At 46.9% G+C, this 16,156-nt stretch overlaps 1 protein-coding gene across 1 annotated transcript in view; it reads right to left on the reverse strand.

Moving 5' to 3' along the window:
• Positions 1 to 742: 742 nt before the first annotated feature.
• LOC147677998 (DNA topoisomerase I, mitochondrial-like) overlaps positions 743 to 16,156 on the reverse strand; it is a 1,183,590-nt gene continuing 1,168,176 nt past the window's right edge. The window contains exon 27 of the mRNA XM_086945880.1: positions 743 to 1,119. Within this exon, the coding sequence (XP_086802006.1) occupies positions 1,017 to 1,119 (103 nt within the window). The 3' untranslated portion in view covers positions 743 to 1,016. The remainder of the gene's footprint in view (positions 1,120 to 16,156) is intronic.

The raw sequence follows: 16,156 nt of genomic DNA on the forward strand, positions 1-16,156 counted from the left end.
GTATGTTGTTTTCAGTTCCTCGCATTTTTAAAGCCAAAATGGGCGGCCGCTCTTTTTGTTATTTAGCAGCCTCCCATTGGAATAAATTACCTCTTGAATTGCGGATGGAACCCTCCGAGAAGAGATTCCGTTTGAAACTTAAGACACATCTCTTCCCTAAAGACTAGCGGTCTTGTTGGTTAGAGATTCTACTGTTCTGGTTGGTCTGATGGTCTAATGATGGGGTTCGATAGCGCGGGGACACACTGTTCAGTGTAACCAGGCGCTTAATAAATGGTTTTATTATTATTATTATTATTAGATATGCTACTAACAGGCAGTACATGTTTACTGTTCAACAGATAAACAGAACAAAGGCACGCATAGTGCTGCTGCCACCCTGTGGCTCTGTGATGGAAGTGAACATTTTACATTTAATCGATACTTGAATGAGGCACCTTTTGATGTCTAAGGCCAATCGGGCGCATAAAAACCAGTGAGACAAATCTGTTCTGCTCAGGTGGCTCCTCACAAATGCTGAAAGATATAGTACTCAGATTGTGGCATAATATTTACAAATAAGTAGCTAGTTTTGAAGTAGAGTGGTAATGAAAAATCATCTGATCACATTGCAAATGGGATGCATTCCTAAAAACTAAACGGTAATATTTAGTGTTTACGGTATATTTACAATCATAATTGTCTTCTGCAAACCGATTCCTAGAAATTGTAAACACGCATGTATTAAATGCAACAAGTATTTAAAAAACAGTGCTTTAATGAAATTAATACAAAATGTAAAATCGAGATCGGTTTTAGTAACAATTCCGACCATAAAAGCAACATAATAAATATGAGTAACACTCCGATATAAAAGTGCATATTTGCATTTCTCCCTTTTAGTGATACAAGTTATTTTGTTAGATCAAAACAGAGAGGCTGGACCCTTCAACTGGCATTGTTAGGAGACAGAACATGAGGTGAGATGGTCAGAGAGCATCTGTGAGGGATGGCGTGGCGCTCCTTAGAGTCGGACATCAGAACTCAAAGTCGGCGTCTGACATGTTGATGGCCCACGCAAACTTATCTCGCTGTGTTTTGTTGTATATCTTCTCCAACCCGACACCCCACTTTTGGCACCTGTATAACAAACAAAAAAACTCAATTAGCATTATGACAAATATTTCTCAGCTAACTCGGCAATCACAAACAGTGACGATCACTACATGTCGCTTTACAATGCACCTGTTCTGTTGGTTCCCCCACATACATGAAGACAGTATTTCATGGATAACTTCTTTATTTCAGAATAGTACAGGAACAGATGAGGATATGGGGTAAGCTTCCACCGCCTCAGCCTCCATGCTGGGAATGCCGAGTTTGCCCGATTAACCCTTCCACATTCTACATCTCATGTTACTAAAGAATGCCAACCAAGCACATCTCCCCCCCTCTGTAAAACAAAAGTAATTGCACAAAAAATCAACTAATTAAAAAAAAAAGTATACCCTCTAAAATAACCCACAAAGGAAATTTACCCCTTCTCTAATACAAGGAAACCAGAACATAATCCCCTTAATCCATTACATATTCATTTAACCACCCAGGCAACGCTCTTCTCTTAGTGATGTCTGAGACTCCATGTATCGGATCCTTGTCCTCGGATGTCTGGGATGTGCCTCATGGACCCCAACTGTATCCCTAACATTGACACTTTCATACCCTCTGACTTCCGTTCACAATCCTCTCCTTCCTCTCCTCCAACAACCAATCTATCCAAATCGATTGCTCGCTATAATCCACTGAATTAAAAAACATCCTCCTCCCACTCAAAAATTTTAGACCCGTTTTCCTCCTGCTTGCCACACCCTCCTTCATTTATACCACCATTACTCTCCAACACTACGCGTTTCAAATTCCACACTTTACCATCCTACAACCTTCCCGCATTTTCTCAATACTTCTACCACTTGTTGAGCACCAAAGAACTGACTCTCTCCCTTAGGAATCTTCCCAGGTTTCTTCACCTGCACCCAATCTCTGCTGACCTCCACACGCTCCTCTCTTACTCCATGCACTCTGTCATAATATGCCTTGGTCCTCCCATATGCTGCTTCTAACATTTCCTTGACTGCCCTGAGCAAGCAACGCTCCAGGTCCCATCCTTTAACTAAAAAGGAGTACATTTGCATTGCGGTTTCCTCCCTCTCATTATCACAAATGGAGGTAAACTCCTGGAATCATGTGCAGTCACCTTGTACGCCCACACTTCTTTCCTTACTTCCAACCTCCAATCTTTCTGCTTGCTCACTGCCCCTTGAATAACACCCTTCAAGACTTTGTTCAATCTCTCTACAGTGCTGTTCCCACAATAATTATATAGTGCTGTAGTCCTGTGCTTTACACCTACTCTCTCCAAATAATTATTTGCAGCCTTCAAAGTGAACTGTACCCCATTGTCACTCAGTATAACAGCAGGCATACCTTCAGAAACAAATGTCCTAACAAAAAAACTCCAAAACCGTAGTCATATCAAATTTGTCCACAATCTCCACACTACTGGCAACTTTGAAAACAAATCAATCATCACCACCACATACTCATTTGAATCTCCCACTGGGCCAAGCAAATCCACCGCAACACACTCCCATGGTTGTTTGGGAATTAAACCCAGAACATGTCCGTATGCATCTTTCCACCGATTTATCCACTCAGGGCCACCAAAACACACTTTTGACCACTGCTTTTGTCCTCACTTCACCAAAATGTCCTTCGCAATAGATTCTCTCTCAAACCCTCTGGCGGCACAATTCTGTCCCCCTTAAAATCATATTCTTTTCCATAGATGTTCCATTCTTACCACCCAAAATGGTCCTAACAAATCTGTACCCTCTTCCTTACTTGGCAACCCCTTGACTACATACTCTACAACTGATTGTAATAACACATCCTACTTCCACTCTTCCGTCCTTATTGCTGGTTCTTCTGAATCATGCACCAATGCAATTCTGAAATCTTCCCAAGGATCATCTGCACATTCTTCCATAGGGGCAGGAGGCATTCTGGATAAACAGTCTGCAACCCCATTATTTCTGCCCGGTACATACACCATCTTATACACAATACTTCATTTGCATGGACAATTCACCAACCTGGCAGAAGCAGACACACTCCCTTCCATAGTCAACAATTTTGCGAATGGTACAGCCCTTCCCAAAAGAAAAGCTTGTAACTGCTCCAATGCCCAGGCACACGCCAACACTTCCTTTTTTATTATGGGGTACCTCTCTTCAGCAGGTGACAGCCATCTTGAGGCAAAAAGGATGATATTTTCCTTTCTCCCAGAGTCTTTCTGAGATAGCACCACCCCCAGTCCTTAATTACTGGCATCAGTGGTGAGAGGAAAGTTCAGGATCAAACCTGCTTAAAGTTGACACCTTGCTTAAATCATTCTTGATTTATTTAAATTCAGATTTGCATTGTAAACTCCACACAAATGTAACATTCTTTTTCATCAAAAGGGGTATATTGTACATCTTAGTTGCGAAACTGGGAATGAACTTCGAACAAAATTCAGCCATTCCTAAGAACGATTTCACCTCATCCTTATTCTTCGGGACAGAACAGCGCACAATGGCACTCACCAATCCTGGTTTTGGCTTTACTCCCCCCTCGCTGATCACATGCCCCAGATATGTCACACACCTCTCCGCAAACCTGCACTTGCTGAGCTCCACTGGCAAGCCCACACTCAAAACCTTTTTTTAATCTCTCGTCATGACTCTTTCGGTTTGCTGCAAAAATTTGGATATCCCCCTGGAAACATTTCACCCCTTCCATCTTCCAGATCAACGTATGCATCAGCAGTTGAAACACAGCCACAGCCGATGCAAAATCAAAAGGCATACATATGAAGTTATAACACCCAAATGGTGTGATGAATGCTGTGAGCTTTCTTAACTCCGGTGTGAGAGCCACCTGATGATACGCCTTAGATGGCTCTGTAGTAGAGAACCAAGTAGCCCCTTTAAGGGACGACACCATCTCATTTATCTTAGGCAAGGGGAACTGTTCAACCACAATGTTACTGTTTACATAGCGTAAGTCAATGCACAGGCTGATTTTGCCATTGCTTTTCATTCTACTACTACTGGTGAAATCCACTCTGAGCTCTCCACCTCCTCAATTACATTGTTCTCTATCAAACTCTCCACTTCTTTCTGCACTTCATCCCTAAACATTATAGGACCTAGTCTCACCCTGTGCACCTTCGGAATAGCTTCCTTCTTGAGAACAATTGTGTGTTCAAATCCCTTTAATTCTCCAAGGCTTTCTTTGAACACACTCAAACTCTTGTCCTATCATGCTACCCACCAGACTGCACTTATCCACAATCAACACTTTCTCATCACTGTTTGGATCAAGAACAATATGAAAACATTTCTGGTCAGCCCAAACCCAAAACCGATGGACCTTGTTTTGCAACATATAATTTCCCCCATGACAGTCTGTCTTTAAATAAAAATATTAGTCACCTAAATACTAACATGTACACTTTCTCTCAAGTAAAATTCTCTGGATTTTTGTTCATAGGTTTTAAAAGAGGGCCAGTTTTCCCAGCAAACCTCTTCCATAAGTGCTCATTCACGATGGTACCGGTGACCCTGAGTCTGCAAACATTTTGACTGGCACCCCACCGATTAGCATGTTACAAACTGGTGTGTCCTTCGCACTGTCCTCTGTGATATTCAGCACACAATTGCCATGCACACTCTTGACACCATCTACTTTCAGTGCTTACATTCTGTTGAGCCATGGTATACTAGTACTAGTCTGCTTATCCACCAATTATTCATTTTTGAGAATATGCACACCAACTCAATTAGTGCCTCAGATCATTACAACTGCAATCGTAACCAGCACCTGGAATTACCCCCCAAAACTCCTCACCTGTTTCCTGTTCCAAGGCATAAGCATTGAACGATATGCTCCAATAATTTACTTCCATGCAATCGCTAAGTCATTTTAATTAGGTTCCCGCACTCAGATTGTATTGGAAACCGGTTGCTGGGCAACTGTAAACATTTGAGCGGATAGCTTAAAATGGGTGCCAAGCAAAGTCACGCTGCGTGACCCTGCATGCGTTGCCTCCTACAACAAGCTTCCTTCTGATGTCGCTCGCGTGTGTACCTTGCTAAAACAAGCTTCTACTGACATCTGCCTCAACAATGCTACTTTTGGAACGCCACCGCTGCTTAAAGAATATGGGTGATATGGCGGTTGGCTCCAAACTAGGATTTATTTTCTTGAAGAAAGTAAAGCCTTACTATTACCTTTTCGAAGACCGCGATATCTCGACAGTTGAAGTGCGCAGTGAAGTATGCCTAATGCCTTAACAAAAATCATGATTTTTTTTTCTGTTCGTTCCAACGTTGCTTTATGTCACTGCATAGGTATCTTCTCTTCCTTACTGCATGCATAGTTTATGCAGCATCACTAATTGTTATGTTGGTTCCCCCACATACATGAAGACAGTATTTCATGTGTAACTATTTCAGAATAGTACAGGAACAGGTGAGGAGATCGGTTAAGCTTCCACCGCCTCAGCCTCCATGCATGCAGTGGAACCTTGCCTGAAGAACCCGGCCACATTCGACATCTCCTGCCACTAAAGAATGCCAACACAACAGCACCTCTCCAGGGCGGAACTATCTTACCAGTCAGCCCTTCATTTATAACCAGGTCCAATCAGATTCCATTAAAGGCGCTTAGGTAATAAGAGCAGGACGTTTTGCAGGAGGCATCCATTCTCTCACTCCTCTGAGCAGAAAATAGTGGCGTAACAAACATGTTACTTACCTTCAGTTACGATATATTGATAATAGACAGATTAGTTACAGATTCCTTCCTTCCTCCCTTAGAACTACACCCAGGCATCAGACTGGATCCGGAGAATTTTTCATCAGCAGTACCCCTGCGCGTCAAAAGGTGACGTTCGTCGTTGGCGTCGTGGTTGCCGGGATGACATTGTGGTAGCTACTTAGACGCCGCTCTTGCGTGCGGACGTCAGTTCTTTTACACGACATTCCATGCCAGAAGCACAGAGACATGCAAGACACTGACCACTGGTGCACAAAACTAGGGCCCTAAAAGGATTTCCTCACCCTAGAAGTCAGTTCACAGAATGGGGAGGATGGGTAGGGCGGTAATGAATCTATAATGAATCTACGTCTCTTACAGATATATCGTTACCGAAGGTAAGTAACTTGTTCATCTGAAAGAGACAATTAGTTATAGAATCCTTACCTTAGAATAGCTACCTCAGCAATACTAACACCAGGGGTGGGTCTGTGAACCAAGTTCACACCAGAATGTCCTGGAGAACAGAACCGCCAAAGAAGCCGTCTCTCCAGACTTGGCTATTCAAGCAGTAGTGTTTTGTGAATGTGTGGAGAGATGCCCACGTAGCTGCCTGACAGATTTCATCGAGGGGGACTCCACATCCCAAAGCAGTGGTAGCTGCCTTCGCCCTGGTGGAATACGCGTGCAGTCCCACTGGAGGCTCCTTCTTTACCTAAGAGTAGAGAGCTTTGATGCACAAAATGACCCGCCTGGAAATGGTCCGTTTGTGCATGGCCCAACCTTTTTTGGCACCCACATAGCCAACAAAGAGCTGGACATTCATCCAGAAATGCTTGGTGCAAATAAAAGGAAAGCACATGTTTTAGATCCAGACAGTGGAGCCTCTCTTTCTCCTTAAAAGGATGTGGGAGTGGAAAGAAGGTGGGCAAAGTGATGGTTTGACCAATGTGGAAAGAATTAACCACCTTGGGGAAAAATTAAGGTCTGGTTCGGAGGATGACCTTGTCCAGATGAACAGCCAGAAAAGAAGACTTTATAGAAAGAGCTTGTAGCTCACTCACCCAGCGAGCAGAGGTGATGGCAACCAGAAAAGCAGTCTTTAGAGTAAGAAGTCTGAAAGGACAGTTATGAAGCTGCTCAAAGGGAGCGCACATAAGGTAAGTTAGAACCAAGTTCAAGTCTCACTGAGGCATTACGAAAGGCACAGGAGGATAATGAGTAATGCCCTTAAGGAAGCGATTTACAACACGAAGCCTAGGAAAGGCTGAAATGGCTGAGAGATAGCCCTTAAGAGCAGAGCCCTGCTGAGAAAAGAAAGGGGGGGGGGAACAAGAGAACCTCAGAGAGAGGGGCAAAAAGGGGGCTCAACAGACTTTGCTGTGCACCATGCCACAAATTTGTTCCATCTGCAGGCGTATACTGTCCTAGTGGAGGGACGCCTTGCTGCCAAGATAACATTACAGACTTCGGGAGGAAGGTCAAAGGCTGTAAACTGTCTCCCCTCAATCTCCACGCAAGGAGGTGAAGGCTGGACAGGTTCGGGTGGAGGACCGCCTCCTGCTGCTGTGACAGAAGATCCTCCAGAAGAGGCAGTCAGATCCGAGGATCGATGTCCCTGTGTAACAGCTCGGGATACCAGATTCTTTGTGCCCAATCCGGAGCCACAAGGATGACTTGGACCCTGTCGCGCTTGATCTTCAGCACTCTGGGCGTCGCCTAGCAAGTGCCACTTTGAAAATTCCAATGCTCAGAATTGCTGACATTGCGCGTTCTCTTAGTTGGCAAATAGATATAACCAAGGCTCTCCCCACTGCTTAAAGAGACCTTGCACCACCTAAGAGTCAAGACGACATTCGCGATCCATCATGGACCTGCAGCTGAGTTTGTCCACCCTGGTGTTCAGAGAACCTGCCAGGTGTTGAACCACCAGGGATATGCCTGATGTTCCAGCCTTGTCAAAAGCCGGGAAGCCTCTTGAAATAGGGTCCATGACCCCACCCACCCTGTTTGTTGCAGTACCACCTGGCTGTGGTGTTTTCCGTGAACACCTGAACTACTCTTCCCCGGACAGAGGGAAGGAATGCTTTTAGTGCAAGACGGATCGCCCGGAGCTCCAGAAGGGTGATGTGGAGCCCGGACTCTGCCAGAGATGAGAGGCCTCTGATCTCCGCCTCTCCCATGTGGCCACCCCACCCTAGAAGTGATGCATCCGTAACCAATGTGAACTCCAGTTGGGGAAGGGAGAGGGATATGCTGTTTACCCAATCCTGGTTCCTTAGCCACCACTGCAATTGACGTTCAGTGCCCTCCAAGATCTGAATGCAATCTGGTAGATTCCCCCATATGCTGTGCCCACTGGAACGGCAGGTCCCACTGCAGAGCCCGCATATGCCATCTGGCATGATCCACCATCAGGCGTTGGTAAGGCCAAAGGGGAGCATGGTGAACTGAAAATGCTTGTGGCCTACCATGGACCATAGGTAATGCCGGTGGTCCGGTAGGATGGGAATGTGAAAGTAAGCATCCTGCAAGCCCAACGCTACCATCCAGTCTCCAGGGTCGAGGGCAGACAGGACCTGAGCTAGCGTCAACATCCTTCCTGAGGAAGCGGTTGACTATCCTGAGATCAAAGATAAGACGCATGCCTTTGTCCTTCTTGGCACCAGAAAGCAGTGGGAATAGCAACTACAACCTATGTCTGGGGCAGGAACTCGCTCGATGTCTCCCTTGGCTAAGAGTACCAAGACTTCTGGTTGGAGAAGGGCCAGATGATCCCCCGACATGCAATGGTGCTGAGTTGGCATGGTTGGAGGGGTAGTCTCTAAGAAGAGGGAGTAGCCCGTTCTGACTATCTGCAAAATCCACCTGTCCAACGTGATGGTGTGCCAGTGAGGGAGGTGATGGCGATTCCTGCTGCCCACTGGCGATTGGTGGCCCTGAAATGTTGGACTAGGAGGGTTTGGAGGCTGCTGCAGAGGGGGCTGTGGTGGACTGGCCTGCCCGCTGGCCCCTGAACCCTGGTGGTGGTTCCCACGTCCCCAGCCGCACAGGGGCTGAACACCTGGCGCCGGCCTGTGACTCCGGGTGAAACATGGAGGGGCATCCCCTTCCGTAGCCAAAAAAGGGGCAAAAAGCGGACTGCGCTGGGCAGGTGGTGGAGAGGTCCAAGGACTTGGCCGTAGCCAGAGAGTCCATAAAGCACTCTAGCGCGTTGTCTGCCTTGTTGCCGAACAGGTGATGGCCATCAAAGGGCATGCCCATAAGGTTAGCTTGGACATCCCCTGAAAAACCAGTCGACCTCAGCCAGGTGTAGTGTTGAAGGGCTACCGACGTAGAAATCGTCCTGCCTAGCGAGTCGGCGGTGTCCAGTCCACAGCGAATAGTAAACTTGGCTGCGTCTCTCCCCTTGGCAACTGCACAGGAGAGTACAGTCCGGGCTTCCTCAGGGCACTGGGGCAGCACCTGCTCCACCGTATCTGACACGGAGTGGGTGTAACGGCCCAACAGACAGCAGTGCATCCCGAACGCAGTCCCAAGCTGGAGGAAAAAATGTCTTCTCCCGAAAGTGGTCCCGCCTTTTGGATTCCCTATCAGGTGGTGTGTTCGGGAATGCACCTTTGGACGTGGAGGCTTGGACCACCAGGCTCTCAGGAGAGAGGTGTTGGGAGAGGAAAGAGGGGTCGCCCGGGGTCGGGGGGGAGCAGTGGCGTCTGGTGATCATCTTATCCACAGGAGCCCCTGTGTTGTGCCTGGACCAGGTGCCCAAAAGGATGTGAGGGCTTCATTAAATAGCAGCAGGGGCTCCGAGCCGGTTGAAGCACCTCCATCAGGAGGTTAGTCCTGATCTCCAACATAGGTAGCTCAAGGTTGTGAGCCTCGGTCGCCCTAAGCAACACCACTGCATAAGAAGCACCCTCCTCCGTAGCCAAGGTAGGAGGAGAAAGCATTCCAAGGTCTGGGGAAGTATCCGTCCACTGGCATCCCCCAACTCCTCTCACCAGTCTGGATCATATTCTGACTGGTCAGTTAAAGGGTCTCCAGACCCCTCCCAGTCCTCCTCACTCTCCTCGCCAATCTGGCCTAAAAGAACTAGGGTGAAACAAGGGCACAAAAGTACCTGTTGGTGCTGGATCTGGCTTCGGTCGACGCCGGTCCGGCTCCGTGTCCATGGCAAGTTGGAGGCTGGGGTCAACGCCGGCTGCGTTAGCTGCAGATGTAGTGCCAGTAGAATTGGCACCAGGGGAGTTGTGGTCAGGTCGACCAGCGCAAATCCGGATTCAGGCCTAGATCCAAGGAGACCCTGCGGTGCTGGGTCCTAAGCCGCTGGCCTCGAAGGCCCAGGGCCACCAGCTGAGTCTGCGGGGCCCGAAGGCACGCCGGTGGAGTCGGGCTGCCCAAAGATGGCATGCATCACTTCGTAGAAACACCGAAGCTGGGCAGGGGTCGCACATGGTCCCGGGAAGGAAGGAGACCGCGGAGTTGACCCAGCGAGGGGCACCATCCGCATTCCACGTCGCGTCGGCCCGCGGATGGGGTGAAGTCGAAGAGCGACGATGCTTCTTCAACTTCTTCTTGTGCTTCGAGTTACCTGAAGACTGCATAGACTTGGAAGAGGACTGGTGGTGGTGGCTCAGCGACCGGTTCCTTGACCTCCCACGCGACCAGGACCTCAAGCGGCGAGGAGAGGACTGCCGGGTCTCGAGAAGCTTTCGGGACTGCTCCCACAAAGACTCTGGATTCATGGTCCAGCAGTCGGAACATGACTTGGAGTCGTGGTCAGGTTCCAGACAAAACAGGCACACACGGTGCGGATCCGTCACCGACATCAACCATCAGCAGGTACCATTACCCTTGAAACCAGTCATCCCTGACGTGCACCAGGAGTCGAAGACTCAAAAAATGTAGACAAAAGTCGGCAAAAACTCAGTCAAACAGTGACTGGAGGTACCGCTTCCTCTGGATCTGCGCTGGCTGTCGCGGAAAAAGAAAGAACTTACGTCAGCGTGCAATGGTGGTGTCTAAGCCGCTACTGCAATGTCATCCCGGCGACCACGACGCCAACAAACCACATGGAGCCAACCAAAGCCACCCTTCGACACCCAGGGGTACTGTTGACAAAAAATTCTCCGGATCCAGTCTGACGCCTGGAGTTAAATCTAAGGTAAGGAATTTATAACTAATTGTCTCTTTCAGATATAAGCCTCTGCAGCCCACATGGTGCACGGGGCCCTGAGCTCCAGGAGTCCCCCTCAGCAAAAGTGGTAGGTGGTGGGCTGGAGAGGGGGCCCCTCCAATTATTTTGCAGAGGGTCTCCTTCAAGCTTTGTTATGCCACTGGCAGATAACACTTGGACACAGACCAATGGGGAGATTTGCAAAAAGATTCACGCAGCGCAGCCTCCCACAATGCTATGCTATGTGGCTTGACAGGGAGGGAGCAGGAGAGCACCAGATCTTCATATGGCTTTCTCCTCCCATTTCCCCAGTTCTGATTACTGCTGCTGTGCACCATGAATACACCTTAACACCATAGCACTAGGCTGTGTGCATTAGTCTAGTATAGGTTATGTACAGGAAGAGTACCCTTCCTGTACAAAATACAATGCCCAGACACAATGCAAAGTTTTTGCCACTTTGTCTGCATGCTGCAGAGGATCAACAAATGAGAAATCAGCCGGTTTATAGAAAACTGCACTACCTAGGTCAGTCACATGATATATAGATATTGCCAACCTCAAATGGTCGGCTGCCACTTGACCACAAATAAAAACATGCAAAGAAGGAAGATGAGAGGCAATATAAATTGATAGCAAGTAAAACGATACCTTGGCCTTTTGACTCCACTTTCTGGCCTGTGAGCTTCCAACCAAGGATACACAGGTGGTCCCCTTGGGCCTGAGGTATGTTTATTTACATACTTTACCTTCGATACCACAATTTTTATTTACACCATTTTTCTCCAAAAGAGGCCTCATCACTCAACTTACATCCTTCGACGGACGCACCATGCCGACCACGCTATATCGATGCGTATTACTTTAGCAAGACACACTCAACAGTACTCATTGGTAAGCTGGCCTACAACAGACTTTTCGAATATAGTCTCCCACACTGGCACCTGGGTGTTGACTAAACCTTGCGTTCTAACCATAGCTTTTTAAAACCTATGGCTCTGATACTTCCTTCTCCCTTCCTCACTTGCACTTCACTTCATGCTTTTCTCTTTCCACCACGCATTCTCTAAACTGGATTTTCCTTCGTGGACCCTCTTCCCTTGGACTATGACTGTCCAACCCTTAACCTTCTTCCCTCTTTCCTTTTCTGTTTTCTCTCTAACTCTCTCTATCCAATCACACACTTAACACTGTTGTCTTTGCCCCACGGATGTCTAAAATACTTGAACATTACAGCCATGAAGAAGCCCATGTTTGGGTGAAATGCATTGGCTGTTTCTAAAGATGCAAACCAGGCGCATTTGAAATAAACAAGAAGTCAAAGGAGTGAATTTGCACACCTATTTTTAAGTATTATATCAACGCAAGTTATTCAGTTTCACTAAAATGCGTGTGCATTCACTAAAAGAGAGAAGAGGCCCCTCAATCTCTCAGAAAATTAGAAAAATGGGAAGGAGGCTGTGGAAGACCACAGTCTGAAGTGAAGCACAACTTTAGACTATAGAGTCTAAATAAAGTACTCCAGAGTAATCACAAAAATGTACAAACTATTAAACATGTAAGTTCATCAAACCTCAACAAATTATGATGTATAAATAGAAAACAATATTGCGTCTGCAATGTTTTTACAGTATGCACTTCATAGCAATGCAAACATACGCTTCAGAATTCATTTATACAATCATCTTTAAGCATCACATATATGTAAAGAATTCATGGAAAAAAAATCAAGAAATGACGCATTCCCAAAAACACACTCCAAATGCAATTCGGGTTCTCTCTTGAACCCTTCTTCAGGGGTTAAGTAGAGCGTGTGAGTCAAGATTTCAAATATGCAACTGCGTACTCCGCAGAAAACCTACAACACAACAAAACGAAACTCGAAAAAAGTAGCGTTTTAATTTCGCTGTATTTATTGTTTCAGTAAAAACAGTGGATGACCGTGAGCACGTCTTAGAAGCCTCTTCGGACTTAGCTTGACTACATCAACTTATCATGGTGAGAGTTTATCCCTGTGCTCCCGGACATAGACTACGATGCGGGCTTCTACCAGGGTCCATTTTTTCACGACTGGCATTTGTTTCAGGTATCACTGCTCGAGGACTCTTTTGGGACATACACGAGAGGTTGTAGCTCTTTCACAAGAACAGACGGGTAAGGAACATTTTTTAAGCACTGTTGGCTGAGACAGTTTGGAATTCAGAACACTGAGGGATAGCGATTATATTTATATTATTCATATTTTTTTGAAGTTAAAGAAATGGCAGCTGTTTGGAGGGTAAGAATCTCATGTTAAATCCACGGAGGATGCATGAGGTATTGGTCACTTTTTCCGTTCACCTCGCATGCTGACTATTCTAAGAGAGAGATTCAGGCACATATAGCACCTTACTTTTGAATACTTTGTGTTATGAGAACAGAGGAGTCACCAGTTCAACGTACATTTCATTGCACGGATACCTTGGAACTCTATCCTTTTTTAGGTCGAGCCTGGAATTCGCATCTGAAGGATGCGTCCAGGTGGAGAACTATAGCTAGCTGACTCGGGGGAATGAGGACAAGAAAGTGCCATGCGCTTCTCTCCAGCTGGATTTAGCTGCGTGCACGCGCACCCACATTCACGCATGTGCACAGGCACACGCATACACAGCCACACGCATACACAGCCACACGCATACACAGGCACATGCATACACAGGCACACCCCCCCGTCGCTGCCGCTCCGGTGCTCCAAACAGCCGCGGCTCTTCCGTGGGAGGCGGGGTAGGCTCCCGCCCTCCTACTTCATGTTTCCGGTTGTCCCGCCCGGCCTGCCTGACTTCCTGGTCGCAGGCTGGCGGCGATGTTCCGTGGGAAAGGATAGTTCGCCTCTGTGTTGCGTGTACACAGGGAGTGTGTTGGAGCCGGTACAGGCTGGGAGCTCTCACACGGTTTCATTTGCGGTTTCATGGCTAACGTCTGGGGGAAGTATTTCCATTTGAAGCATTTGACACAGAAATAAAACTGAATACAAAAAGAAAGCTTTCCATTGCCTAAACACGGTAAAAAGTATATAATTTTAAAATAATAGGAAGGAATACATCCTGGTAGGCAGATGTAATTAGAATGGTTCTGGAAATAATGTTTAGCTTTAAGGCACATCACTGGGAAATGTTTTATTTTTGCTGCAGAGAAACAGTACTGTTGCGTTTAATTACTGCATCCTGAAGACTTGGTTTAGTGAAACATAGCATGAGCAAAACATGCAAAAACACGGATAAAGAATGAATAGAATAAAAGCATTGGACGAGCACTTTTTATTAGGTAGTTTAGGTTCTATTATCACTTTATTTCAGTCTGTTGTTGTCATATCTTGGGCACCGCAGAATGTAAGTCACAGAGGACTGCATACAAAGATCCCCTCGTCCTCAACCTTTCAGTTCTTGGCCTCGTCCCATCATCGCCTCTGGTTTCTTTGGCAGCCCCTTGTGGATAGAAACCTTAGCGCCCTGTGAACAGTAACCCTGCCCGGCTGGGCGCAGGGGAGCCGGGCAGTGACAGGTCCCACACCGCCCGAGGTGCGGAAGTGTAGGGGACGGCCCGACTACCCGGGTACTTTGACCCGCTGCTATTGAGTTTCCTGCCGGGTAGTTTAGCCAGGGGCGTGGTTTGGTCTGTATGACTGCGGGTGGGTTGGGATGGAGGGGTGTAAGCTTTAGATTTCACCAACAATCACGCTGGGAAATAGTGCAAAAACATACATTATATAAGAGGCAGGACCTAACGGGGGGCTTAAAAGGACGTGGAAAGAGAGTGGAGGGTGGACTGCGAGACACAATATCTTTCTAACTAATCAACATGTTCCAAAACAGAAACAAAAGTGTGTGTGCCGGTTTTTGTGTCCCTGGCCTGCTTCAACATAGCTGACTGAAAACACTTGCCCCAAACTACTTACTACAAAATAACATTTGTAGGGGGGTGTAACACCCCTGACACCCCTTGAAGCCACGCCCCGGAGTATAGCAGTATTTAGTTGACTGACACTCTAAATGCATGCCCTAATTTCTTTAGCGGCTCATGTCTGTCGGATATGCTTCGGGATCAGCCGGGGCAGGGCTGGTCATGAAGTCCTGGCCTTCGGTCTGCTTGCTTGGGCCCAAGGTAGTTGGTGTAGCCAAAGCCCTTTACGCAGGGCTTTAAGTGTGATGAAAAACTGGGGGGGCCTCTCAAAGGGGCGTAGCCAGTGTATTTAGGGGCATGGCTTTAAAACACTTAAGCAAAAAATCTGTGTTTACCATAGCGTGCCGCCCAACTTATATTTTGCTGTTTCTGTCATGGTATCCAGATACAAGTAACATCATACCTACAACAAGTAAGGACTATTGGCTTTGTCATTTGTAATTAGTTGCATAAGATAAATAAGCTGCAGCTATGGCTTGTTACATATAATATTGAAAAAGCTTCCAATCAAAGCCCTGCTGACCCTACCACAATGTGGCTGCTCTTGCGGTGCTCAGACCCCTTGAGACCCGGCCTACTTAAAGCCCTGCCTTTACGCTCCGTGATTGAGACAGCATTTCTGTTCTTCCAAGCCACGATCTGATCTCCACGTCACTGCCTTGGTCGGATACCGAGGCAAGCGCAGTAGGCAACCATGGGGAAGCACACAAGCTCTCTCTGCCCCTCGACAGCAGGCACTGATCAAAGTGGGCATTGTCGCCAGCATTATATAATGTGTGTGTGTGTTGAAACAACTTGTTGTTTTTTCAAAAGATAAAGCACAGTAGCATATCCACAATATTAAACTAGCTTACCCTCTTTTCTCCTGAAGTGCACCCACTCTTAATCTTTCTGCTAAGGTTGGGTCAGAGGGAGGGGCAGCCAAGGTGAGACAATTAAAACGAGACAACCTGGGGCAGCATACAGGCCTGTAGGGCTGCGGGGGAATACCAAAGTGCTCTGTGGAAATGCACCAAGAAATAGGCATAACCTCCTAATGAGCACGCTAAAGCTGCGTGGGGCCTGGGAGCACTGAAGTTAAAGCATCCTGAAGGTGCCCCTGCAAGGCATGTATATAAATTACTTGCAGTTTCCTGACAGCACCGTTCCCCATTTGTGTGTGTTAGTTATTGGCTGTATATGCTTTTATTATTAGTTTGAAAT

Source organism: Lissotriton vulgaris, chromosome 12 (assembly GCF_964263255.1).
Source record: "Lissotriton vulgaris chromosome 12, aLisVul1.2, whole genome shotgun sequence".
NCBI classification, from domain to species: domain Eukaryota; kingdom Metazoa; phylum Chordata; class Amphibia; order Caudata; family Salamandridae; genus Lissotriton; species Lissotriton vulgaris.